Source organism: Choloepus didactylus, chromosome 1, assembly GCF_015220235.1.
Source record: "Choloepus didactylus isolate mChoDid1 chromosome 1, mChoDid1.pri, whole genome shotgun sequence".
NCBI lineage: Eukaryota > Metazoa > Chordata > Mammalia > Pilosa > Megalonychidae > Choloepus > Choloepus didactylus.
This window is the reverse complement of record NC_051307.1, coordinates 86,055,980-86,082,154: the sequence shown is the minus strand read 5'-3', so window position 1 is coordinate 86,082,154 and position 26,175 is coordinate 86,055,980. Positions and strand designations below refer to the sequence as shown.

Here is a 26,175-nt window from a genome sequence, read left to right as displayed (position 1 = left end):
GATGGACATTTGGGTCCTTTCCACTTTTTGGCAATTATAAAAACATTGCTACACACATTTGGGTACAAGTATTTGTATACCCATGTGCTTTCTTTTCTCTTGAGTAGATACCTAGGAGTGGTAATGATGAGTTGTGTACCAAATATATGGTTAACTTTTTTAAGAAATTGTTTGTTTTCTGAGGTTCTGTACCATTTTTTTTTATTAAATTCAGTTTTATTGAAATACATTCACACACCATACAATCATCCATGATATACAATCCACTGTCCACAGTATGATAACATAGTTATGCGTTCATCACCACAATCTATCTCTGAACATTTTCCTTACATCAGAATCTGTACCATTTTACATTCCCACTAGCAGTGGATAAGAATTTCAGTTACTCTCCAACCTTACCAACAGTTGGTATATGTAGTCAGTATTTTTAATTTTAGACTTCTAATGTATATAGTAGTATTTTCTAATTTTAATTAGCATTTCCCTAATGACTAATGAAGCTGAAAATCTTTTCACATGCTTATGTGTTCTGTCTTTGTCTTCCTTAGTGAAGTATCTGTCCATATCTTTTCCCCATTTTTATTGGGTTGTCTTCTTCTTCTTGAATGGTTGTTTTTTATATATTCTAGATACAGGTACTTTTCAGGCATGTCTTGCAAATGTTCTCTCCCAGTCAGTCTGTGGCTTCCTTTTCATTTTTTAAAGTGTCTTTTGAAGAATTTTTTTTTTTTTTTAATTTTGATGAAGTGCTGAAAGTTTTAATGGAGACTAGAGAATTAGAACCAACAAAAAATACCATTGATCTCACTTTTCCCTTAATGGTTATGGAATTATGCCTGATAGTCACCAATTGCCAACACTTTTATTTCAACAAACTTGTTTTATACCAGGTGCTAGGGTTCTAGAGATGAGTAATGTATGGCATCTCTCTTCAAAGTGTTCATTTTAGTATTTAATATTTTCCCGTCATCTGCCATATCCATATACTTTCTTTGTTCAGTACCTATTAACATCTCTAGAGGCAATGAGGTACTCAGTATACTTTTGTCTTATATTGCAGTTACATTTTTTCAACATTTAAATGTTTAAGTTCATCAGAATGGGAAATGGAAGTCTCTTGTTCTTTTAACTCTTCATAGATTGTGGCATAGTTCTTTTACACAGGGGACAGTCACTAAATACTCAGTGATTCAATGGAATTATTGATGCCAGTGTTTGAGCAAGAATCTCCTGATTAATAGGTTGAAAACATAACCTTTGGCTATACCCTGCTAAATGAATAAGAGATATTCTCTTTTAGATGCCATCACTGCAATAGATTGTATTTTTCTAGATAGGGCAAAGTTGCCTGATTTTTCTTGACTATTTTCAAGTGACTCTTTTAAGCCCCTGATTTAAAATTATTGTTATAAAAAGCTGTAGAGTAGTATAACATGGAATCTATAGCTATTAATAAATTAAAAAGTGTTTGGAAAGTCTGCTCTATTTAACCAGTTTGTATTTTATTTAACTTGGGAACTCCTTTCTTCAGTGTAACCAATGTATGAAAGCATAAACCTATATTTGTAAGTATCTGAAAAAATATGACAATAATTTGCTTTCTTTGTATAGGTCCTGGGAACACCAACAAGGGAGCAGATTAGAGAAATGAACCCAAACTACACAGAATTCAAATTCCCTCAAATTAAGGCACATCCTTGGACTAAGGTGAGTAAAGTGACTTTTTTTTTAAAGTACATAAAACAATAGTTAACTGAAACTTGGGTTCTCATTGTTCTTAAACTAAACTATTTTGAGGTCAAATAGCTGTCTGAATTATGAAGTACACAGCATGTAAAGATCTAGCTGTAGTAGTTGTACTTAAGTGTTTTCATTGATTCTATAGAGTTATGCCCCCACTGATTTTCTGTAGACAGTTTCTAGCTTGGGTTTTTATTTGTAAGGTGAGGACAATATATCTTTATCATTAAAATACAGAATTTGATTAGGATAAAGATCTTATATAAAAATTTTGTCTACTTAAGACTCCGAAGTGCTTAGTTCATCACACCGTATAGCATATAACATATTTCACATATTTTCTTCTTTCTCTATTAAAATGTAGATTGTTATAGATGGTGGTGTGTTTTTCTTTTCTTTCTTACTTTCCTATTTGATTTGGGAGCAGTAGTAAAAAACAGATGGGATCTTGCCAGGAATATACATTAAAAATAATCGGTGTGTTAAAAGGATGTCACTAGCCATTGGAAAAGCCTAAGATCAACATTAAATGGAGCCATTTCTAAAGAGTACAAGTACTAACTTACCAGAATTTTTTTTTTTTGCTTTGATACTTACTTGAAATTATTTTAAGAGGGGTTTTAGAAAAAAGTTTTCTCACTTCAGTTTGATTTGTGAGATTAAGTATGCAGAGAAAAAAAAAAAAAAATACCTCAGTAACGTTTATAGCTAGAGTGAATCTCTAGTCTCCTCATTTTACAGGTTAGAAACTTAGGCCAAAGACACTAAATGACTTATCCAAGATTACATAGGTGAATTAAACTTCTAGTCATATGTTTGTTTGTTTTTTAATGCCAGACTTTTAAAATGTCTAGTCATGTGCTGTGCTCCACCTGGCCCCCATTTTACAATTCATCTTATATATCTGTCTCATGGTTTATTTTTTGCAGGTTAGAAATGGTCAATTTTTTAATATGTATTTCAGGCAGGGACTTTCTATATTTAAAAATGTATATGTAGCAGTTAGTTTTGACCATTGATAAATTCATTTGGTAGATTACAGATCTTTTACAGTAACAGGTGAAGTAATTTGGAGCTATTGATGAAATAATTTATCTTCCCTAGAATCAAAATATGTCTCTCTCTTTCTCTAAATCATATTATGATTCCAGTTATTTTCCTTAAAGTTCTCCCGATCTCATTACCTCTCTTCACTTCAGAAAATCACCTTGTTACTTATTTCCTATTTAGAATCAGACACCTCAGTATTATTTTGTTATAGCTTTCATTGGCCAAGAGACTAAGGTGTCTCTCCCCTGCCACTTTTTTTTTTATTTATTTAAAACAAGCATTAAATAATCTGAAATAAGTGTTCTTTGATCCTTGTACTCAAAATTTATTTTGAATCTGGATCAGAAGATACTTAGGAGCTCTCACCTGTCTCCAAACCCAGAGAATCTCAGATCCCCTATTTGGATTTAGAGGCTCAGTTGCAGTTCGAGTCCATTAAACTTAACCCAAATTAAAAAGTTTATAATAAAATGATTTGCAGTACACTGTGATTTCAGCCATATCAAGAAAAAAAAAAGAACAAAGAGAATTCTGTGTATAGAATAGATACAAGGAGATATTTCAAAATGATAACAGTAGTTTGGGTGAGGGGAGTGTGGGTGATTTTATTTTCTTTGTTCTACTTTTCCATATTTCCATATTTTCTTGAATAAGCATGTCATTTTTATGAAGAAAGAAAGGTGAGACTCCTTTTGGTTTAATCTAAGTATTCATCACATGCTATCCTTAGTATAGTGTTTCTGACAAATATAATGCCAAAATTGAGGTCATGAAATCCTGTTTGATAGTCCTCATCCTCATTTTTTTTTTTTTATCAAGACTGCTCCCATTAGTGTGCATCATATTCTGCACTTTTCCCCTGAATTATATTTGTTCAGTGCAAGTATTAGCCAGAGTAGAATGTGAGGAATGGTTGCTTATAATTAAAATGCAGCCAGCAGGAAAGCTGTGGTGAATTTTGCATTCCTTATTCCTTTCTTTGCCCTCTCAGAGTCCTGATTTTTCTGTATATTACGCTGTTCTTTTAAAACTTGAATAATCTGTATGAAGCTCTTTTGTTTTAAGTTTCCATTCCTGTACCGTGTATAAAATAAAGAATCAATTCTCCCACCTTTTTTGCCTGTTAAAACTACTGAGAAATCTTCATTCATTTGGTGTGCCTTGACATAATTTAGTTTTCACTTGGTACACAGTGCAGTTATTATGTAATAAGTTCTTATGTTAATTTCTCATTAGTGCACATAACTAGAATAGTATTATTGTGATTGTAAACACAAAAGCAAATTCAGGAGCGTATTTTCCATGACACTATTCTGTCATCTAGATGATCCAGAATATTTTATTTTAAAAATTATATTATCAAAATGGAAATACACAATTTTAAATTTCTTAAAGGAAATTCAGCCCCTTCTGTCCCCATTATGATAGTGAACCCAACTTGAGAAATGATTTCTTATACTAGGCAGCCAAAGGAGTCATTAAAAAGACATACATAATGTTATTCTCTGAAAGAGAAGAGCTTCTTGCCCTTGGAGGATAGATATACAGGAGTATGGAAACAGACTTTGCTTTATTACTACCTTCTGTTAGAACTCACCTTGGTCCAATTCGCTGAAGTTGTGGGCACATGAACCCTGGTTTCCTATGCTGCAATGAAGTGCAGCTATATCCCCAGGATAAGGAGGAGCTGGTGTTCTTAAGAAAGGGGGAGGAAATAAAGATCAGGAGAGGGAATGTCTTCTGTGAAAACATTGAAGTGAGAAGATACAGGTGTGTGGGAAACATAGTAAAACAACAAGCAACGATAGGACAATCCCAGTGTGCCATGTGTCAGTAATCTTGAGGATTTAAATATCCAATAAGTTGCCCTTGGCCGTTACATAATAAACAGAGCTACCAAAATCATTGATAAAAACACTTACAGTTTAAGTAGGAAAGGAAATAGTTGTTAATGTTTTGAAACAGAGGGCCATTATTGGGGTAGGAGGTAGGGAGACGTTTAAGACCTCTGCATTGATATATGCTGTGAATGTCACAGAATAAAAACTACATGCAAAGCAAAAGGAAGTGATGCAAAAGTAGATGGAGAATTAAATAGAGATGGAGTTTGGTTGGAAGAATAAAGGGAGCTTAAAACTGCATTTAATGCATGGAGGTGTGGTTAAATGACAGACTGTTAGGTATGAAGTAAGGAACCAGTTTAAGCACTGCTCATACTCTTTGAGCCTCGATTTTTTTCTTTTTTAAGATAATTTTCTCCTGTGTCTTAGAGTTCTTTTGCAACTGTGGTTAAATTATGTATATAATGCATTATTTTATTTTAGCCACGAGTAATGTGAGAATTTTGCCTCCAATATAATTCTCTGTTCTCTTCTCTCCATCTCCGCTGCCCTGACATTAATTTTGGCCTTTATATCATAGAATTGTTTTAACAACCTCCTACCTCCTGACCTTTCAGTTCATCTTCTTCACTGCTGGTTGAAGTTGTCACTTCTATTTAAAATTCTTCTGTGATTCCTCAGTGTATATTTGGCATAATATACATGTCATGATGAAGGCAATCTTATGTCCTGATTTATGCTTTTGTTGTCCCAGTGTAAATATTAATTGCATGCCCCTTCACTCTTAAAAGTGTCCTGCTTTTTATGACGTATGTACAGTCACTCTATTCCTGATCTTTTCTACCTTTCTTTTCCAGAAAAACAAGAGATTTAGTTCTTGTCCTGTTCCTCACCTTCCTTGAAGCATCTTGTGACTTGGCTCCCTAGTTCGCCAGCTTCCTCCATCCTTAAATGCATATAGTTAAGCTGTACATTTAAAATTGTAGTGTTTAGCTGGGGTAGATTAGGGATTTCTAAAAAGATGATGCTGTAAAAAAAAAAAGTATGAGTTTTTCCCAGTGTTGAGGACCTAATTCTGCTAACCTTTTGTTTAAAGTTCTAAAAGACAATTCCCCTTTATCCCAATAATAAATAATCCTGTGAAATAGGTGAGGTAGCACATATGTCTGTATATTCCTTCAGAGTAATTAAAATCATAATTGATATAACTGGTTAGTGGAAGGAAGTAGATTGGAATCCCAAGAGCCATGATCTTTTACAGTTGAATTAGGTCTGTTTAATATATTAGCTACATATGGGAGTGTTGTCCAACTTGTAACTCACTTTGAAGGAACCTCATAGCCGTGCTGAATTTTCTGGTTAATCACACAGGTCTTCTCATTGTTCCCCAGAGACAGTACACTTATTTCTACATCTCTCTGCTTGTGTCTTTTTTTCCCACTTAGAATGCTCTTCTTCCTTTTCTCTGCTTACCAAATCTTAACCTTTTCTCATGACCAACCTCAAATATCACCTCTCCCATACAAATTTTTTCTAATTTTTTGAACTCTCCATGATTATTCTCACCACACAGCTCCTGTAGTTCTTATTAACTCATTCCATATTTATTAGCAGTTCCTAATTCCTCTTTTGTAATGGTAGTGATAATTATGGATATCAAATAATCTCATAATGTTTGTTACCAAGTTTTTGGCATACTTTTGGTTTACTTAATAGAGTAAGCTAGTTTACATCTGTAGGATATGTGGGACCATAGATTATTGAGTAAGTATCTCAGAAAGCATTATCCATCAAAGTCAAATGTTTACATACTTGATTTCTTAGAATACTGTCTACATGCTTCAAACGGAGTGAATAGTACTTAGTATTTCCTACTAGCTAACAGAGTAAGCAGACAATTTATTTCTGAGGTCATTTCAACTATGAAAGGAATCATATCATGTTATTATGTATTTATTCTCTATGCTTAAAGTTAAACAACAGTAAAACCTACTATGTTTATTTCCTTCTAATAAAGACTTTCTTTATAATCTTATATTTTCTTCTGAGTCCTTCAATGTGGGATTTTTTAGAATTTGGTATACTTAACTGTTACCCTGTAATTCAGCACATTACCAAAATGTCTTCAGTGTGGCCTAGAGAACACAAAACAAAACATGCTGTCAGACTTTTTTTGCTCACCCATTCCATCTACCTTTTCTGGTCTCTCTGCCTTCTTCATTTCTGTCACAAAAATTCCAGAAAGCACAAAACCATATTGGGGATTTCTGTTGGTTCCTAGGATTGCCACTTGTGCTGTTTTATTCCTTTGGGTGAATTGGTTTTTGTATTATTAATCAACCCCCTCTCTGCCCTGAGTACTTTACTAATCCACTGTCTTGTAAGTATGTGCACTATGTTCTTGAATAAAATTTCTACCTAAATTTTTATTAGTGCTAGAGAAGCACTCTCCTTTGCAAATATCAATTTTCTTGTATGATTAGACTTCCTCAATTTTGTATTTTTACTGGTTATACTTCCGTGTTTTTTTCCCCACTGGAAAAAAAAAAGGCAACTCAGTTGAAGCAAATATTGAGTAATATAAGATACCTTATAATGATTTAATTGATTGTGCTCTGTAGGTGTTAACCTGTGCTCCACATGTTGTGTTCTTATAACGCCAACCTCCAGTGAGGATTGTGGAGGGAAAAAGGAAAGCCTCCTTAAGGGTTGTAGAAGGACTTGAGGGGGTATGCTGTCGAAGGAGTATTTGGATTTGCTTAGGTATAGAGAAGGTTAGAAATTATTGTAGCCCAGGGCAGTATCCCTCTAAATAGAAGGTTCTGGATCAAGAGCAAATAATCCCTGTAATTGTGGGAGGGCCAGCCTGACTGCAGTAACATTTTGTGAATAGTAAAAGATTAAATTGAATACTAAGTAGACTTTTGGTAAATCAGACTTAACATGTAAGCCTGTAGTTCTCTTTCAACAGTGAATGATATTAAAGGGAGAAATTACATTGCACAGTTAAGTGCTAATGTAATACACATATATATGTTTCTTAAATGTAGTAGGGCTCAGGGAAACTCATAAGTCTTAATTAGTGCAACTGAAATTCATTGACTGCTGTCTGTCATGGCTAAGGAAAGGATTCTTTGTGTTTCTTATGCTCAACCTTATTAACTTGGATTTAGGAATTGATATCTCAAAAGTAAAGGAACAGAAAATGTCTTTTCAGTAGGCTTGAACTCTATTGTGTTTGTGTACCTGCTCTGTTAGATGCTAATTTCAAACACAGCAGTTTTGCTTGACATGCAGACTTTCTGATAGTTGGTATTCAGTGGCATTTGTTAACCATTTTTGATAGTATGTAAAGTAAATCAGATTATCTTGTATGTTGGTGGCTCATTAGATCAATGTATAAAAACACGTAAAAGACTACCTGTAAGAATGTTTTAAAAAAAAAAAAATCAGGGTAAACGTAAACAGTATCTAGGCTTAAGTGTATAAAGTGTATTGATTTTAGTTAACTGAATTACGTACTTCATATGAACCCCCCCTCAGTGTTCTTTTGTTAGTTAATTAACCACTGCATCAAAATTAACTGTTCAACAAATCCATGGCATTGTTTCATTTTTATTCCTGTATTTAGTTTTAAATTGCAAATAATTTTGGATGATTAATAGATGACTTGAAAGCCAATAGTAGGGTTGCTATTCCGAAGTTATTTGTGGTTTATCAGCTTTTAACACTGGGTGCTTATATTTTGTGTATGACCAGAGAACATTGTTAGTGTTGAACATTTATCTCAATGAAAACTAGGGAGGAGTAGCTGTTTGGAACAAGCACAGTACTCATTCTGTGTTTTTTTAGGTATATCACTGTCCATAGCCATGAAAAATAGGAATTTTTACATTGCTCTAGTTGGATACTTATTATAGTAGAATTGCTGAGAACTGATGCTGTGAGAAGCAATTTAACTATATAGGCCTTGGTATGGTATACATGATTGTTTATAAATGGCCATTTTAAAGCATTTGTGATTCTGCCATAACAGTTAGCCTCAGGCTGAAATTTGTTGCTCAAAGTCTGCTCTAGGCCATTTAGGGGGGGAGTTGCCTCTGTCATTTTTAATTTATCCAAATGCAAATTTATTTTGAATAATTCTTCATTTACGGACTTGTTTGCATTTGTTCAATGCCACAAAGACTTTCTTTTTGAAAAATTGAATTTTTTTTGTTCGTTCTATGAAATTAGTATTTATGGTGAGAGTTGATATTTGTTTCAATTTAAGAAATGAGTTGCTGCACAGGTGAGGTAGTATCTGAATCACTTTAAACGTTCATGTCAGTGTTTTAGTTCTTTTAAATTTTCCCTTTTTCTTTTCATTTATGCTTTGTTTTTGTTTTGTTTTGTTCTGTTCTGTTTTCCTTATTTACTTTCGCTTTTAATTTAGTTTTTAAAGGGGTGTTTTGGGATCTTCATGGCCTTGCTGCATATTTGGCTGGCCATATTTAGTCTGCACACTAGTTGTTAGTTGGCCCAGTTGAGTCTTACTTTATGCTCTCAGTCATTTTAATCTGGTTTTCTATGTTGGTCCACCTCATTTTGTTTTAGATCATGAGAGATTTTTATTCTGATGGGCCGGATTTTAATCCATGAACTAAATTTAGTCTGCAGACTAAAAGTAATCCGCGGATTATTTAGTTTTGTAAAATATTTAATTCCCCCACTGGAAACTATCCGAAAAGAATATTATGTTCTCTTAGAAGAGCCAAGGGAGTTCACGGCTACTGGTGTGTTCTGCCATTTTTGTTCTCAATACCTAGACATAATAGACCCTACCACCTCCCTTGCATATTTAAAATGGCTCCGTTGTGCCTAGGTGTTGGTGTACATTAGTATGCATATCACCTGTAACTGTGACTGTCCCTTAGTTGTATTGCTTATTGTATTTATTTTTGTTTAGCTTTTGGTGGGTGAATTGGCATATTTGAAGATGAAACTGTGTTGAATTTGTAGTGCTCAAAGACATAGGACTTTCTTTTTTTCAGTGAGTTATTCCAAAAAGGAAGAATGTTCTATATTTATTTTTCCTAAGTAACGGGTGCAAGGGTATGAGGGGGCAAAGCCCACAATAGAAAAAATTAAGTTTATACCCGCACTCCTGAGGTGAAATGTCAATTTCCGGACGAGTCCTAAGAAATTGAGAATGTCAGTAAATAAACATCTTTTAGCGGGGAAGTCAATCCAAAATGGAGAATAATCCGCGGTGGCCTGATCTGTGCTTAGCACACACAAATTGAAAATATCTGGCTTGAAATCCATAATAAATTAAATATATTATTTCTTTCCTTTCATCACTAACTATTTAGTGAAAAAAAATGTTTATACTGTGTCACTAGAACACATTCATAGAGAAAAATTCATATATTGGGAACTCATCTTTAAAAGCAAGCTAATACGCCCCCTTCCCAGCCATGTCTGTGGACAATGAATCCAGGTCGTAGAGGACCAAACACTTTACTTTGGGAACTTTACTTCTAGATTTCATTTTGATTTTAACTTTTTTTGGTTTTGTATTTTTTTTAATAAACGCACTGGCATTTGGAACATAATAAAATAAAATTAAAATGTTTCTTTACTATGCCTCACCCTTGTGCAATCAAACTTTTTTTTTTTTTTTTTTGCATACACTGTGGCGAAATAATTTTTAAAACTTGGACTTGCTACTGTGGAGACTGATGTTTAAAGTTTATAATTGTATAAACATTTTCTATGTCCCCCCACACCACGGATTTCTTATAACATTGGATATATTTTTCCTTGCTGGACTATTCTCTTTTGGATTGACTTCCCCTGTTTGGATTATTTCACTGCATTATCATCTTTAGGATTCGTCAGGAACAGGACATTTCACCTCAGGAGTGCGGGTATGTACTTAATTTCTTTTTCCCAAAATTTCAGGGCAGGTGTATAAAACTAGGGGAGAACTTTTTGAAAGGCTAAACAATTATTCATTCTTGATATGTAGTAGTAAAAACAATGCAGATAGCTGTGATTTTCTTTTTAATTCATTGTATGATACAAGTTTTGCTTATGATATATTTAGATTGTCAGTCTCCTGGGTGATTTATTGACATTTATACTGAAGTTTAGTAGTTGTAGGGTTTTTAAATCATTATTCTTACAAGAATAAAAGTTGATGAAGATCCATGGAAACAAAGGTTATGAGCAATTTAAGTGAGGAAGAAATGAAGCAGCAGCAGAAACTTCTTTATTGTAAACCAAATTTCAGTAGTTGTTAGTTTCCTTTTTTTTTTTAAGACACAAGGATAGTTCAGAAGAGACACCTATTTTCTAGTTTGGCCTATAACTTTTGGATGTTGCATGCTATTATACCCCGTATCATGGGCAGAAATCTGAACTCTAGGAGGCACTGGATTTTGACCCCACGACACTGGATTTTGACCCCACGAAATTTTCCAGTTTACCTTTATCGACAGAGTACTGAACCAAGGCTTTTCTCATAATGGATCTCTGAAAGGGCTTAAAATAACAGTGGATACTTTAAAAAAAAAAAAAAGTCACATTGTCTTGATTTTAATGGAGGCTCTTGGAATGGATTCTTTTCTTCATTGTTTTTAACTCTTTGATTCCATGAGTTAGGATATTCTGGCAAAATAGGCTAATATATGTCTTAGTACCAACATAATCACTTGTAAGATACCAAAAATATGTGGGTTACTTTTTATAAATTAACAAATGAGTTTACAATACTGGTTTATTAGTAGTTTAGTACAAAATCTTCATTAATATAACATGAAATGTCTTCATTTAAAATGAACTCACTGTCCAACAGAAGATATTTGTTTCTACTTTTGGTGTTACTTTTGATTCTACTTACATGCCTCCCATATTGGTGGACATGCATTTTGGATTAGCCTAGGTAGCAAAATAAATCTGTATACTGTCAAACAAATGCAAACTACCCTCAGGAATAAAAATATGTCAGGAGTGTTTAATATTTTCATGAAAAGTTTTGTGTTTTCCCACTGATTATTTTCTTTTACATTCTGGATTTTATTTAGGACCTTGGGAGCAAGAGAGGGGGAGGATAACCAAGAACAGTGGAAGAGCTAAGCATTTCAAATAATACAGTAATTTTCAGGTTTCATTAAATGGAACAAGTCATAGCTCTCAAAAAAGAATGCTGCTTTTGGCAGTACAGAGGGCTTTCTGACATAGCCAGTAAGTTGACTAAAGCCTTTAGAGTTCTAAAATAAATTTCTAAGATATCCCACTCAACCCAGTTTCTCAATTTCAAAGTATCTTTATCAATAGTGAATGTGTAAAAACAAAAGCAAAAAAAGCTGTTTCACTGTAGAAAGTACTCTTACAGTCTTTTGAAAATATAATGAACTGTATGGTTGCGACTGGTTCTCTTACCTTCAGCCTAAATGAATAGACAGATCTTACGTGAACCATTCTCATTAGGTAACCTTTTTCTCCCCAGCGTCTTCTATGCCTTGTCACAGTCTGTGTGTCCTTTCCCTCACATGTTGGTATATTTCCCTCCATTTATACAAGTCTCACTGTCTTTATGTCTGTCAACTTCCACTTCCTCCTTTATTTGATTGAATATTCTTCCTATCAGGGAGTATATATTGCCATTTTTCTTTAGTCTCAAAGGCTTTCTATCTATCTGTTTGTATTTATTTCTATTTCCCCTTCTGTTTTTTAATTCTTTAATTTGCCATAATTTAGAATCAAGTTTATTTTCATAGTTTTATGTATTGATTTAGCAGTTTTAAGACAGATGAGTAGAAATCTTTTTATTCCTTTGAACAAATAATTGCATTTTACCTCAGTATGGCCGTTGGTTAACGTTTTATGAGGGTGAATGGCTTTTATGAAAGATACATTTCTCTTTTCCTGATTAAAAACCCTAGAATATTTATTTATTCAGATCTAATGAGGATAATCTGTCCACATTTATGATCACAGCTACTTGAGAAAACAGTGTCAGACATTTTGTCCAATTCTAGATATTCAAGGTTTTCTTCAAATAATGATAGAGTGTCTGTTGAGGAGATAATACCAGATCATTAGCATTTATAGAGTTAAACGGCTTTCTTTTTTTCTTTTGAAGATATTAGTTGCCAAATTTGAACAGTGACATGCATTATTATCAAGTGTTCTGCAAAAAACACACAAAAGGAGGCAATCTTTTATCTACTGCCACAACAGTCAAAAGTTTACAAATGTTTTTATATTCTTATAGCTGTGCGTTGCATCCAGAACCCAGCCTTTCTCACATGCATGCCATTTTTTGTATGCACATTTGATTAGCATATTTAGATTTTTGCCATTTCCCCATTTTTTTTCATGTCAGTGTATCTTTTTATTTATCATATTTTTTGTAGAATATGACATATATACATAAAAGTGAAAACTTTCCAAGTGCAATTTAACAAGTAGGGAGCAAATTTCAAAGAATATTGTAGGTTACAATTCCATAGTTTCAGTTATTTCCTTATTAAGAAATATGACATATATACATCAGTTTTTTTCTCTGCGCTTTTCTCATACCATCTTTAATTAGCAGTTCACCCAAGTGTAGTGAATGATATGCAGTTAACTCTTAATTCTAGAAGGCTGCTTTCCCAAATGCAACCATGCTTTTGCACGTGGTGAGAATTAACTCAGTACTCAGGATTATTTGTTAGATTCCTGTAATAAACCATTAATTGTTCTTTCCCCTTTTTTGTACTGCAGGTCTTCCGACCCCGAACTCCACCAGAGGCGATTGCACTATGTAGCCGTCTGCTGGAGTATACACCAACTGCCCGATTAACACCACTGGAAGCTTGTGCACATTCATTTTTTGATGAATTACGGGACCCAAATGTCAAACTACCAAATGGGCGAGACACACCTGCACTCTTCAATTTTACCACTCAAGGTAATTCCAAACACTTGGCTCTTTTATCGTTTCTAGGAATTTGCACACTGGGTGTGAAATGATACCGTTAACTGAAATCTGTGGAGGACAAAAAGGGGCATATGAAGTACGTATGCAAGTAGGAAGCATCCTTTCTCACCACTTAATAGATGACTAATTATAAAATTTTGAACAAAATAGTGGCAGGTAAAATTTTTCAAATAGGCATAGCTTCTCTAACTTTTAGCAGATTAAATAAATTTTGCAATATGGGAAAAAATTATAGACATTTCAATGAGTAAGGTTTACCACTAGTAAGAATAATGTACAATTTAACCTTTAGTTTTGTATCTGAAACTTAAAATATTAGCATTTCTTGCTTACCCAGTATTTACATCAATTTTTTTAAACCTGGAAATAAATTGATAGCTGTATTTGTGTAAATTCAGATACCTTATATACAGGAGGAGAACTAGATTCTGTAAACCCTTTCTGAGAATTTATGTAACAGATGTAGACAGAGAAATTACCATCCCTTCTGGGGCTTGGCACTGAGAAAACATTGAAAGGAAAACTGATTTTGTGCATTGGCGGTTTCCAAAACACCCAAGGGTAGTCATTGTTTCTTCACCATTTCTTTGTTCACTTTTCCTCTCTCTCTAATGAAGATCCTAAATGATTCATTTAGGCAGCCACACTGCTTCTGATGATATAATTTTCTTTTTAAGATGAGCATAAAAAGTGTACAATTCCTTGCATATAAAACAAGCAACAAATAGTTGATTGATTGACTAGTAAATTTAGTCAGACTAGAAAATATAGAAGGGAGATGAAGAGTTTCTGTGACCAGGAAATGTATTTCCTTCATTCTAAGATGCATGGTTTTTCTCCCATTTAAACTTTTAAAAATTGAATGTGGAAAAACCCATTGTACAAGCAGTAGATATGGAAAACCTGAGTTGATAGTAAAATAGATCTTGATGATTCGGTTGACTTAATAGTCAACTGAACAAGCTATCAGTGTAGTGTACCTACTAGCAATGCTAATGCAGTATTAAGCTGTATAATAAAAGAACTAATAATAAATATAAAATAAAAGGACTATTTAGGGATGATCTGTTAAGAATGATTTAGGGATGATCAGACATATTTGGAATGTTGTTTTATGTCCTGGCTCTTCCATTTTAAAAAGAATTTTAATGAATGGGGGATAGGGTGTAAAAAGGAGCAAAATTGAATATAGAGCCTGGAGAAGGGCAAATTTCAGGGACTCTTGATAGGTGTCTAAAAATATCTCCTGGACTGTCTTATAAAGAAAGGAGTAGATATATTCTTTTTCTCCAGATTGAAAATAGTGGCAGGATATTAGAAAGTTATACACATTTGGGTTTACTATAGTAGGCCCCCGTCCTTGGCACAAATAGGGAATTGAATAACATCACTGATGAATCAATGAAGAATATTTCAGTTGCTTCACAGTGGGACAAATTGTTCTCAAAATATTGATCTCTGTACCTGGAGGTGTTCAGGAAAAGGCTGGATGATGTAAGATATTGTAGATAAGTCCCTTTATCCAGTGTATGGACAACTGAGTAGAAAAATGGAGACCAATATTAAATGAATAATTGGGGGGGTAGAAGGGATGGAATGTTCTGGGTTTTCTTTTTTACTTTTATTTTTATTCTTATTTTTATTCTTTTTAAAGTAATGAAAATGTTCAAAAAATGATTGTGGTGATGAATGCACAACTATATGATGGAACTGTGGACAATTGTACACTGTGGATGATTGTATGGTATATGAATATATCTCAATAAAACTGAATTTTTAAAAAAAGACGTTACAGGTAGAATTACTCCAGTTTGGTAGAAGATTCTTTGTGGCTTCTTCCAAAGCAAAGATTCTGTGATTCCATGTCATATGCTAAATTTTAGACCTCTTAAGAAAATACATTTTATTCTTAATTCTTGTTACTTTTGTTTTAATGAAGAATAGCACAAGTAGATTGAAGAAAATGATGTTGATGTTGAAAATACAAAGGAAATGTAGAGAAAATTAAAATCATAGCCCCACAGTAATCACTTTGAGCTTTCAAAACAATCACTTATAGCATTTTATGTGTAGCTATTCTCAGTTTTTCTTCTAACACATATACTGATAATCCTTGAATATAAAGTGATGCCCTGTCTTTCCATTAAGAAGATCCCAAGAGGATGTTTTGGTCAACTTGAATATATTTACAATTATATACATATAAGATTATATATTAACTGAAGAATTTTGTCTTTTTACATTTCTCATTTCATAAAAGTTTTATGCTATCTCTTTACATCTGTGTCTTTGTCATCAATACAACTACTTTTTGAACCCTGTATCATAGTTTTTTTAGGTTACGCCACCAAAATTTTCTGATATGAAACTTTCTGAATCTGTATTAGGCCACACTGGAAATTCTACAAATATCCGTTTACATAACATCATGAGAATTTCAACGATCTTTAAAAATTTGAGAACAGTGACATCTGACACTTACAGTTGTGGAGTCTTATCCCCAGAATATGCTAAATTAGTGTTAAATTTCTTTCTTTTTTACCACTTCTATCATATGACCTTGAAATTTCCCCAACCAGCGTTGACAGATTTTTTCACACTTAATAAATTCTTCTCCAATGAGTGCTTTGTTACTCAAAATAATCAAGAAAGCATCTTGTAGATGAACATCTTGGAAAAACACAAATACAACATATTTCTGATGGATAGATTTTGGAGAATAATTCTTTTTATATTCAGGCATATTTAATACATACTTTTCAGTTGGTGTGTTCATATGTATGCATTGATAACAAATGTAACACTATGAAACCTTTTCATCAGATTTTTAAAAATTCAGAGTTCAGTTTCACTATTCACATGTACCATTTTTTAACTAATTAGGTTTGATTCTTTCATCGCTGGCTAAAATTTTCTATTATTACTAAAGAAAATAAAATTTGTTATTCTGTGAATTTCTAGGCTTCTTTTTTAACTGAGGTGAAATTCACATAAAATTAATCACTTTCAAGTGAACATTTCAGGTTCATTTGGTACATTCACAGTGTTGTACTACCACCACCTCTTATTAACTTCTAAAATATTTTCATTACCCCAAGAGAAAACCCCATACCTATTAAGCAGTGACTCCTCATTCTCCCTTCTCCCCAGCTCCTGGCAACCACTGCCTGCTTTATGTCTTAATGGATTTACCTATTTGATATTTATATAGAAACATAATACGTGGCCTTTCATGTCTGGCCTCCTTTACTTAGCATAATGTTTTCAAGGTTCATGCTGGATTTCAATTCTTTTTATGGCTGAATTCCATTGTGTGGATATACCACATTTTATTTATCAGTTCATCAGTTGATGAATATTTAGGTTATTTCTATCTCTTGGCTATTGTAAATAGTGCTGCTATGAACATTCATGTACAAGTATTTGTTTGAATACCTGTTTACGGTTCCTTTGAGTGTATACCTAGAAATAGATTTGCTGGGTCATGTGGTATTTCTATGTTTAACTCTTTGAGGAACCACCAAACTATTTTCCACAGTGGCTGCGCCACATTTTACCTTCCCACCAGCAATGTACGAGAGTTCCAGTTTCTCTGCATTCTCTCCAAAACTTGTTATTTTTCAGTTGTTTTTTTTTGTTTTGTTTTGTTTTTTAATTATAACTGTAGTAATAGGTGGGAAGTGGTATTTCATTCTGGTTCTAAGTTTTTTGCAGTATGTATAATTAGGAACTGGTAAGTGCTATTTAACATATTCTCTATTTAATAAATTAGATTTACAAGACAAACATGAAAATAAATTGTCATAGATTTTAGAATATAATCTAGAAAATGGTGGAAGGACTTTTGAGTGGGCAGTTTTCATGCTGTTAACTAATAGAATCAACTAATGTCTATAGAAACCCCTCAAATTATGATACTTCAGCTTTTGTACATGTTTTTTAAAGTAAATTTTCAATTTAAATAATAAATAATTTAATTCAAACTGTATGCATGCATATCTAGTATTTATAAGTTTTTTTTTAATGAGGAATATTGTTTTATTTTGGTATTTCAAAATGTTATGTTTACCCAGTATATCACATATAAATATGGCCCTCTGAGTGTGCATATATCTTTGAGAATTTGGAGAGTATGTGATATATTCACATATTTGAATGCAGTGTGTGGACACAGAGTGCAGTTTCTGTGGCTATCAGAGCATTAATGTGATACTGTTGATATCAGTGAGTCTTTACATCTATTCTAATGGGCCCTGTGAATTTATCATTAAAATCATTTTTCATAAAACTCAATGTATTAAATTTAAAGTGTCATTATTTTTAGATTATGACCCTCTTTTTTTTTTTTTTTTTTTAGGTATTAAAATGTCTTGTGTTGGCAGCCATTCTTAAATTAGGCTGTGAACAAATAGTAGGGCTTTTCTTCCTCTCCTTCTAGATTAGTACTGTTTTTGAATGATGTTTCCATATAAGGAAACAGCTGCTAGAAAAGAGGTGTTATTTAATTCATTTTATTTTAATTTTGGAGCAGTGTTCCCAATTGGTGTTCTTATTTTACTAAGGTAAAGATGAAACTGTTGTACAGATTCCACTTTAAAGCACATACTAGTTAGTATTTAATGGATGATCAGAATAAAAATGGGTAATACAAAGGTTTAAAGAAGGAGAACCAATTCCCCAGTTGTTTGTGTAGCTAGAGAAAGTCCAGAGACAGGAAACATTGAGTGGGTGGAGTCAGGAGGATTGGTGAGGTTCTGTCCTGGATTAGGCAGTATAAAACCCTCCTTTATCTTCGCAACAAATTTTTAATGAAGTCTGCGCTACTTCTCCAAAATAATATAAAGATAATCCCTGATTTGTATATAGTTGGTGCTCAGTAGATGTTTGAATGAGTGACACATGCTACTTTAAATAAACACAGTACCCGTTAATTCATGCCTAGTGTTTATTAGGCATTTCTAATTTTCCCTCTAGTTTTTATAGCCATTGTTGTTACAATTAGTGAAGTAACCTGCAGTATAAACAGAGCTATAAAGATGAAACACCTGAATAAATTATAGTTTTGAATTAAAGTAAGACTTGAAACAAAGCTAACTGCAATTTGGTATTTGTTACTGTGCCATGGAGTGATTAGCTATAAATAGTAATTAGCATTATTTTCATATAATCAAAGCAAGAATTTCCTTGATCAGCTAAGAAAAGAAAGATGAGCAGATACAGGACAGAAAACTTTGAGGTTATTCTGACTTCCTGGATCCATAACTCAGGAGAATACCAGACCTCTCATTTTTCCAGCACTGGGTCCTCAGTATTCTAGGAGCTCCTGACTGGCAGTTTTACTCCATCCAGCCTTGGAGAGCAGAACAGACCTTTGGCATACCTCTTCATTCCCTTTCCTCCTGTTGTTGGGTCTCAAAGGTTGGACATAGCTGAATATGACCTTAGGAAGCAGGTAGAGTCAGGAAAATTCAGCAAGGATCAATATTCTCTTACTATCCAATTCCTTGCCTGTTCTAAGGCTTGAATATAATTGAGGAACAAGTTGTATTGTTTGTTTAAAGGTATGTGTCCCTAATTCACCACAAACATCTCCCATTTTCTACTCAATATGCGTGAAATTTTACCAATTGAAATTGTTTGAGCAAGCATTGTCCCCTGAGGGTATGGGGAGTGGGAAGAGGGGAGAGGTTATCAACCATTTACATTTGTATGGTTTCCTTTGAAGAGTTTACTCCTTACCACATAGGTGGATTATCTGAGAGAATGACAAGCTTGTGGAAAGATGAGAAGTGGTAGCATATTGGCTAGGGCAGAAGAAGCAATAATTTAGGAACCTTGGGGGAACTGTTTGAAAGTTAATGTAGGATATCTTTGGGCAGCTAGAGAGAGCAACTTGCAGTCTCAGACAGATTGGATGTCTTGGGGAGTAGAGGCAGGAGTTTCTGGAAATGAAGAAAACAGGTATTAATGACAAATAGTATTGACTGTGTTAAAGATTTTATGCTCTAAATGATCAATTATATATGAGAATAATTATCATTTTCCCTGAGATTATTTGGTCCACTGTGCAGCTTTGTTCATGCCACTGGGAAGAATGTGGGATGGTACAGGAACCAATGAACAAAAACTAGCATTGTGACCTAAAGTTCTGTGTGTCGTTTGGACAGATATGCTTCCAGAAGACCAGAACACTGGTGGTGTATGATATTTAACCAAGGCAATAAATAGATGCAGCATTGCATAGTGAAAAGAGTAAGTCAGACTTAAAGTATAGTTCCCTTTCTCTCTCTAACTATTCTAGACGTTGGCCAAGGCACGGTTTCTACCTGAGTTTCTTCATTTTAAAAACATGGATGGGGTTGAAGAATATCCGAGGATGCTTCCAGCTGCAAAATTTTGAGTATAAAAATGAATTAACTCCTGAAAGACAAAGCAAAAATGAGAAATTATGCTAAACACAGACCACAGTAGAGTTGAGGTTTGTTAAAACATGATATAAATGGATACAGAAAAACACGGACTAGCCTTTAGAATTCAGAATATTAGTATAATTTTTAAATGTTCAAAAAGGTTATTTTTAGTTGAATGAAAGAACTCATAGTAATGCTTCATTCATTACACTTCATCAAGAATGGAGATCTGAATATAAAATTTTCAGGTTACTGAAGTTTATTCTTTTTTTATCATCAGAACTTTAAAAATACTAATATTTTGCTAGATAACTTCCTAAGTATGTCTGTACCACACATGTAGTACACTGAAGGTATTTAGATGTATTTTGGTGACTGTTATAAATTGTTATGCTACCTGTTGGTCAGTTCCAAGGCAGAGCAGTTATGGGTTTTTGCATGTGTGATATAGTCCTCACACTAAACATCACTAGTATAACCAAGCAGCTGGAGTAACCCTTGTAATTTGTTTAATGTTTGTCTAATCTTCTAATTAGTGTAGTATTTTAAAATTTTTCCAAATGAGTATGAGATATGTAATTTTAGGAAGCTGGTCAGGAATTTCCTAGGTACTCTGAAATTGTTACCAAAGAAAAGGAACAGTTGCAATGGAATTGTTAGTTCATCTAAAAAAAATAATCCAGAAAAGCAACAGTAAAATTTGGTAATGTGTAAGATCAAGGTGCACCATCCTAGCTTTTGAATTACTGTTCAAAAATAGTACACAGAGGATCAAAATGTCAGAGATAGAAGCTTCAGGATTCCATCTCCCCACAGAAGCTATGGATAACCAGCAAGAACTGACAGAAACATCTTTCTTAAATCTACAGAAGACAGTTAATGGACTACAGTAACAGAGAGCACTAAATCAAGAAAAAGGGCTACTTAAACTTGGTTGAATCTCGTGGCAGCCTTGATGGCCCCTGCCCCCACTGGCTCAGTGCATAGTACAGATCCCTTGTCCTGGTCCCACAGGGAGCAGAGTAATTCTCATGCACATATTGGGAGCATGTATGTCTGGCCCAGTCTATATGGTGGTAGCCTGAGAAACTTGCTGCCCTAGAACTTGCTTGTGTGTAGATGGCAGCTCACTGAGCTCTCCTACAAAACACTATGGGACAACAGTCAAGTGGATACCTGGAGCAAGGGATTGCTGGCTGTAGAACATACAGTGCAGTGCCTTGAGGAAACTGTTCCGTAGGAAAGAAGGGACATATTCAAATTGTGTAAATGGGGGAATTCAAATTATAGGGCCACACCCCATGCTCAAGACAAGACATGCAGTAAGTACAATGGAGGCCCCAACATTTTGGCCTAGAGCTGTTCTCAAAACTCATTGTATGGATATGCTCTAAAGGAGAACACTTAGCACATATCAGCCTTCAAAGATTGGGAAGGGTTTTCTTTTTCTTCTCTTCTTTTTTTTTTGTTAGCTCTTGACAATCAAGGAAAGCTATCATAACACTGACTAGATATAAGCTTAAGGAACAGATACCTCAGAGCCTAAATCCTAGTGATAATACACTAAAATATCTAAGTGTCCAGGTTTTAACAAAAAGTTGCAAAGCATACAAAGAAAGGAAGTGATAACCCAGGCAAAGGAAAAGATTAAAATTTTAGAAACCATTAATGAGGAGGCTAACACCTGGGACATACCAGACAAAAGACTTTTTAAAAAGGTCTTAAATATGCTCAAAGAGCTGAAGGAAAACATGGACAAAAAAACTAAAGGAAATCAGAAAAATGATAGATTAAACAATAGAAAAACAATAGAAAAATAGTAATTATGAGAAGGAACCAAACAGAGCTGAAGACCACAGTAACAGAAAATACAAATTCCCTAGAGGGGTTCAACAGCAGATTGGAGGTGGCAGAAGAAAGAAACACTGAACACAGATGAGACGATTGAAATCATCCAGACTGAGGAACAGAAAGAGGAACGAATGAAGAAAAGTGAACAGAGCTAAGCAACTTGTGGGGAACCATCGAGCATACCAATATACATATTGTGGGAGTCTCAGAAGAAGACAGAAAGGGATAGAATATTCAAAGAAATAATGGTTGAAAAGTTATTAAATTTAACAAAAACCATGAATATACATATTCAAGATGCTCAACAAACTCTCCAAACAGAATAAATCCAAATATACCCACACTATGGCACCATGTTATAATCAAACTGTCAAATGCCAAAGGTGAAGAGTGAATTTTGAATGCTGTAAGAGAGAAGCAATGTGGCACATACAAGGGAACCTCAGTATGATTAAGTGCCGATTTCTCATTGGAAACCCTGGAGGCAAGAGGGCAGTGGGTAGACATATTTAAAGTATTGAAAGCAAAAAAACTGCCAACCAAGAGTTCTGTATCTGCAAAACTGCCTTTCAAAAAATCAGGTAGGGATTAAGACATTCCCATATAAACAAAATGTGAGGGAGTTCTGCAGGTTTAAAGGAAGGGACAATAGACAATTACTGAAGCCACATGAAGAAATAAAGATCTCCAGTAAAGATAATGACATGGGTAAGTATAAATAAGAGTACAATTATATTTTTGGTTTGTAACTCCACTTTTTACTTCCTACGGGATCTAAAAGGCAAATGCGTAAAATGTAATGATAAATCAATGGTTTGTTCTCATAAGGTATAAATATGTAATTTGTGACGAGAACCACATAAAGGTAGGGGGGTGGGGGATATAGGAACATATTTTATGTACATTATTAAAGTTAAATTGGTATCAAAGCAAGCAAGATTGTTACAGATTTAGGATGTTAAATTTAAGCCCCATGGTAACCACAAAAATATCAGAGAATATGCAAACTCATAGAGATAGGAAATAGAGTACAGATTGCCAGAGATGGAGGGGAGGGCCATTGGGAAGTTAATGCAATTTGAGTATAGGTTTTCTGTTTGGGATGGAAGGAAAGTTTTAATAATGAATGGTGGTAAGGATACTACATCATTATGAATGTGATTAATCCCACTGCATGATATGCTTCGGAGGGGGTAAGTGGGAAGATTTGTTGTATGTATGTTTCCACGATTTAAAAAATAGATGAACCAAAGAGATAATGACAGTTAAATGCAAAACATGGTACTTGATGGGATCTAAGAATGGAGGACAAAGGGCTCAAAAGGACATTATTGGGACAGAATGAAAAAAATTGGAATATAGAATGTAGGCTATATATCAGTGTTAAATTTCTTGAACTTGGTAACTGCACTTAAGGTGATTACATAAGTAAATATACTGATTCATAGGAAATATACATGGAAGAAGTGTGTCTTCAAGGATTATGGTATGTGTCCTTGCTCTCATATGTTCAGAAAAAAAAAAAAACGATGATATGCCAAAGGTAACAAAATGTTAAATTTGGTATATTTGGGTATTGGGGTTGGAGCTGGGGGTATTTTGGAGTTCTTTATGGGGTTTATATTATTTCTGCAACTGTCCTATAAATTTGAAATTATTTCCAAATAAAAATTAAAATTTCATAGATGAATGGGCACTCCATTGTTAAGTAGTTTAAAACCTTTTATAAACAGCAAGAAATAACACTTAAATAAAGTAACTATTTTAACTATCTGGACAACTACTGGCAATAACATGTATACATTAAAGACGTAATACTAGACCCATGAGGACCTTGGAGTACTTGTAGAAAAAAAAGAAAGTCTGCTTCTTGTATTGACTCCTTTCTGGCAATCTGTCTGATAAGCTCCTTCAAAGCTAACAGTGATGACTGATATTTTGTTACACTACTATAAGATTAGATCTGGTTAATAAAGGGGATGATTCTTCCTTCTGGAGCACACATTGAATGCTACTCTCAAAATTTATTCTCAATTCTCATGTAACACTGTTTGAACAAACATATGTACCCTCCCTTAAGGAACAAAAACAAGAACAGGACACTAGGAAAGTTTCTCACCTGCCCCTTCTTACCAGTAAATTTGGGATTCTTACACTTGGAAGAATAGAAACTTTAGATTAAGGGAAACTTGAGGTTTTTCCAAGTAGATTGGGGCTTTGTTTTGGTTTTCCATTTAAAAAGATTGCTTTTACGTGGAATATGACTCCCGGGGAGGAATGTAGACCCGGCATCGTGGGACGGAGAACATCTTCTTGACCAAAAGGGGGATGTGAAAGGAAATGAAATAAGCTTCAGTGGCAGAGAGATTCCAAAACGAGCCGAGAGATCACTCTGGTGGGCACTCCTACGCACACTTTAGACAACCCTTTTTAGATTCTAAAGAATTGGGGTAGCTGGTGGTGGATACCTGAAACTATCAAACTACAACCCAGAACCCGTGAATCTCGAAGACAGTTGTATAAAAATGTAGCTTATGAGGGGTGACAATGGGATTGGGAAAGCCATAAGGACCACACTCCACTTTGTCTAGTTTATGGATGGATGTGTAGAAAAGCAGGGGAAGGAAACAAACAGACAAAGGTACCCAGTGTTCTTTTTTACTTCAATTGCTCTTTTTCACTCTAATTATTATTCTTGTTATTTTTGTGTGTGTGCTAATGAAGGTGTCAGGGATTGATTTAGGTGATGAATGTACAACTATGTAATGGTACTGTAAACAATCGAAAGTACGATTTGTTTTGTATGACTGCGTGGTATGTGAATATATCTCAATAAAATGATGATTAAAAAGAATGCTTTATCAGGCAATTAAGTATGGTTGAATTTATTCAGTTTGTCTTCATGTTAACTTAAATGCTATAGTTTGCAGTATAAATAACAATCCATCAAAATTTAATTAAATGAGTTTAACCATTTGATGATTTGTTTCAGTTGATTGATCGTTATTTTAAAAATGAGTTTCCTTTTGTTTAAATTGTGCATTATTAAAATGTTTAATTATGGAGCACATATGACTGAAACACTGTCAAACGTTCTTAATGTTCCGTAATAACCTGATAAATGGTTTTGATGAATAGTTTCATGATATCTGCAGTTGATTGAAGAAATCCTTATCATCCATTCACTTGTCTAAAACCATGTGTTTGGAGTGTCTCAATCTCTGTCTTACCCTTCATGCTTTTCAATTTCCTCTCACTTTTCCAAAACTGGCCCCACGCCAAAATTATAGACCTCCTTATTCCCTTAATTGTCTCCCTACTCTCAAAACTAGCACATATATTTAGTAAATAATTATTAGCTTACTTTTCACTTTGAATTTCTTCTTCATTCACTCCTTCTCTGCCTTCAAGCATACATAATCTCTTCCTGATTCTGAAAAGTTCTATTGTTTGGTGTTTCTGTCCTCCAAAATACCATCCTTTCTTGCATTCTTCCCCTGAAGTTTGTGAACAAGCTCACTGTCTCCATTTCCTTACTACTTCTTGCCATGGGTAAATAGGAAGATTGGGAGTGAAAAATATTTACAACCATTTTGAACTACTTGTGACAGCTCTGTAAAACTGCCCATAGTCTGTCCCCATAAAAGGGACAGGCATGTAATAGGGAGAACAGGACTGTCACAGGAGTGCAAGGAGGCTTCCTCATTCACACAAATCTATGAGAGTTAACAAGCTCTCTGAGGTAGAGAAGAGTGAACAGATGGAAGGAATGAACCTTAAGGAATGCCTATATTTAAGGCATAAAAGGACAGTGGGGTATAGAAGTTGAGGGATGTAGAACTAGGGGTGATTGTCCAGTTCAGAATTTTAACTTTTAGAGTGCTTGACCCCAAAAAGTTCACAGAAGCCCCCTTAAGGCTACTCACTGAGAACTCTAGAATTAAGAGCCCCAGTTTTAGTTGTTTATGGAGTTCACTTACTTTCTCCCTTGTCTTTAGTTTGGGAAAGGCTCCAGGATCCTCTAGCTTTTCCTTGTCTTGCTTTCCTTTTACTTGCTTCACTTTTTCCTTTCTTTCCTTTCATTAGTTAACCCTCTTTCCCTACCCAAGGCCAGAATGACAGTCTGCTACCTAAGGAAAAAGAGGATTGCATTTTTTCAAACTCTTTACCTATATATGTACACATTTATTTATCCTTACCTAGATTAAGACACAGAACTTCCATGGCTCTCATCTGGGCATGCAGATAAACAGGATGCATGATCTGTTAAGAGAGATATATGAATGGAAAAAAATTGGTAGCATAG

At 34.2% G+C, this 26,175-nt stretch overlaps 1 protein-coding gene across 3 annotated transcripts in view; it reads left to right on the top strand.

Annotated features, from left to right (window-relative positions):
* The window catches only part of GSK3B (glycogen synthase kinase 3 beta), a 280,899-nt gene that overhangs the window by 229,293 nt on the left and 25,431 nt on the right, over positions 1-26,175 (top strand). For 2 of the 3 annotated variants that reach the window (XM_037836228.1, XM_037836219.1), the window contains 2 exons: positions 1,615-1,710; positions 13,392-13,578. In XM_037836228.1, coding sequence (XP_037692156.1) covers positions 1,615-1,710; positions 13,392-13,578 — 283 coding nt within the window. Of the gene's footprint in view, positions 1-1,614; positions 1,711-10,507; positions 10,547-13,391; positions 13,579-26,175 lie in introns of all 3 variants that reach the window. The other variant, XM_037836235.1, reaches the window with a different exon arrangement.